Source organism: Dipodomys ordii, unplaced genomic scaffold (assembly GCF_000151885.1).
Source record: "Dipodomys ordii isolate 6190 unplaced genomic scaffold, Dord_2.0 Scaffold1000005532, whole genome shotgun sequence".
NCBI lineage: Eukaryota > Metazoa > Chordata > Mammalia > Rodentia > Heteromyidae > Dipodomys > Dipodomys ordii.
The window spans coordinates 1-1,867 of NW_012289149.1; the positions used below are offsets into that span (position 1 = coordinate 1).

Below are 1,867 nucleotides of genomic sequence, written 5' to 3' on the forward strand. Positions count from 1 at the left end.
GCCGGGAACCGGGGGGCGCCTCTTGCTCTCTTTTCGCCCTCTGTGCTGCAGCACCAGGGCCCGTCGGGGGACGGCGTGCCCGGGGAGTCCAGGGGCGGTGCCCAGGCCCCGGGGCCGGATGGCTGGCTGGGGCCAGGCAGCCCGGGCACCGACAGGGCGGAGAGGCCGTGGCGCGGAGTCTGACGGGCCGTGTCCCCGAAGTTCAGGCCGTGAGCTGGGGAGCGCGCCGGGGAGCCGGCAGGGGGCCGCGGGCGCCGGCGGGGCCGGGGCCGGGCCTCCGGAGCGCAGCCCTCCGGGCCAGGGCTGGGGCTGTCGGCCGGGCTCGGGGAGGGCAGGCCGGCCGCGCCCCCCGACGGGCTGTCCAACTTGCAGAGCTTCGGGGCCTCACCGGGGTCCGGGGGCCCGGGGCAGTCGGGCTGCCCACTCGGGGCGTAGGCCGACTTGATGTCCAGGGAGAAGGAGCGCTTGAGGCGGTTGGTGTCCTGCAGCCGGTCGGCCGAGAGGTGCAGGCCACGCAGGCCCTGCTGCAGCACGCTGGTGGCCGGGGGGCCGGCCACGGCCTCCCCGCCGCCCTCCACGGCTGCCCCAGCGGCGGTGCCCCCCGTGGCGGCTCTCTCTGAGGTAGATGGGGGCAGCCGGGGCAGCGGGACACCCGCAGCCGGGCCCGGGAGGGGCTCTGGGTCTCCCTGCAGGACGGCCAGCAGCTTCAGGCTCCGCTCATACTCTAGCAGCTGACCCAGGAAGTTGAAGTTGGGGGAGATGGAGGGGCGCCGGTCCTTCACGAACCTGGAGAGGCACGGCAGTCAGGCCGGCTGGCCACAAACCGCTCTGCCCAACTCGGACACGCACACAGCCCTGTCTGGGGCGGGGCGCGGGTGCCCCTCTTCCCATCTGGGCACCGGGTTGGGGCACACCTGTGCAGAGAGGGAGGGAGGGAGGATGCATGACGGGGCCCAGGGTTTCGGAGGGTACCTGTAGGCGTCATCCGACGACATGCCCATGGTCTTCATGATGTACGCGATGGCAATGGTAGCAGAGCGGGAGATGCCGGCCAGACAGTGGACGATGACTTGGCAGCTGGACAGCTTGGCTTTATCTGGGGGCAACCAGCTGAGTGAGGGCTGAGACTGCACTTTTGTGTCTCTCCCCCCGCCCCCCCTACACACACCAGGAAGAAGCCCCTGCCCTCCCCCCCACCAACAGTCCCCGCTACTCCTCAGGGTCCCCCCCCCCGCCCCCCGTGCCTGAGCAAGGCCAGGGCCTCAGGCCAGCCTTCCTCCAGCAGGCCCCCCTGCCCTGCCCGCCTCCTCACCGATGAACTCGATGGACTTGTCCAGCCAGGGCAGCAGCTTTTCACAGTAGTTGTCGTTGATGGGAATGCGCATGAAGCGGCTCTCGCAGATGAAGTCCGGCTTGGGGCAGGAGTTGCTGGCATTGAGAACATAGCTGATTCCGTTCTGGGTCATCAGATCCTGGAGGCACGGCGGGGGGGGGGGGGGACAGGTTGGGAGGCAGAGAAGGCAGGGGGAATGAGCGCTTCTGTTCTGCAGCCTGGAGACTCGGGATCTTGGGATGTGCTGGAGTCTGTGAGGAGGGGACTGAGACCAGCAGCCCCCCTCCACTCTGGCTGGGGAGCCAGGACTGTGCTATGGGCTGCCTCCTCTCCAAGCTCCACCCACAGCCTGGGGTCGCCTCCCTGGGCGGCGGCTTCACCCTGGTCCCTCGTCACCATTTTTAAAACCCAGGATTCTTTCTAAGCTGCCAGGGGCCCAGTGACAGCAGCAGTTTGGCATGCAGCCCCACCTACTGCGAAGCACTGAAGCCTGCTTTCTCTACCCACCTTCTTGCCCTTCCCCAAGCCCAGCAT

At 69.0% G+C, this 1,867-nt stretch overlaps 1 protein-coding gene across 1 annotated transcript; it reads right to left on the bottom strand.

The window, feature by feature from the left end:
- Nucleotides 1-26: 26 nt before the first annotated feature.
- Nucleotides 27-1,472, bottom strand: LOC106002910 (dual specificity protein phosphatase 8-like; the record flags this gene model as incomplete). Its single annotated transcript, XM_013037659.1, has 3 exons — nt 27-786; nt 973-1,096; nt 1,313-1,472. Coding segments are annotated over 3 exons (1,044 nt in total), but the record flags the coding sequence as incomplete, so codon positions are not given.
- Between the last annotated feature and the right edge of the window lie 395 nt (nt 1,473-1,867).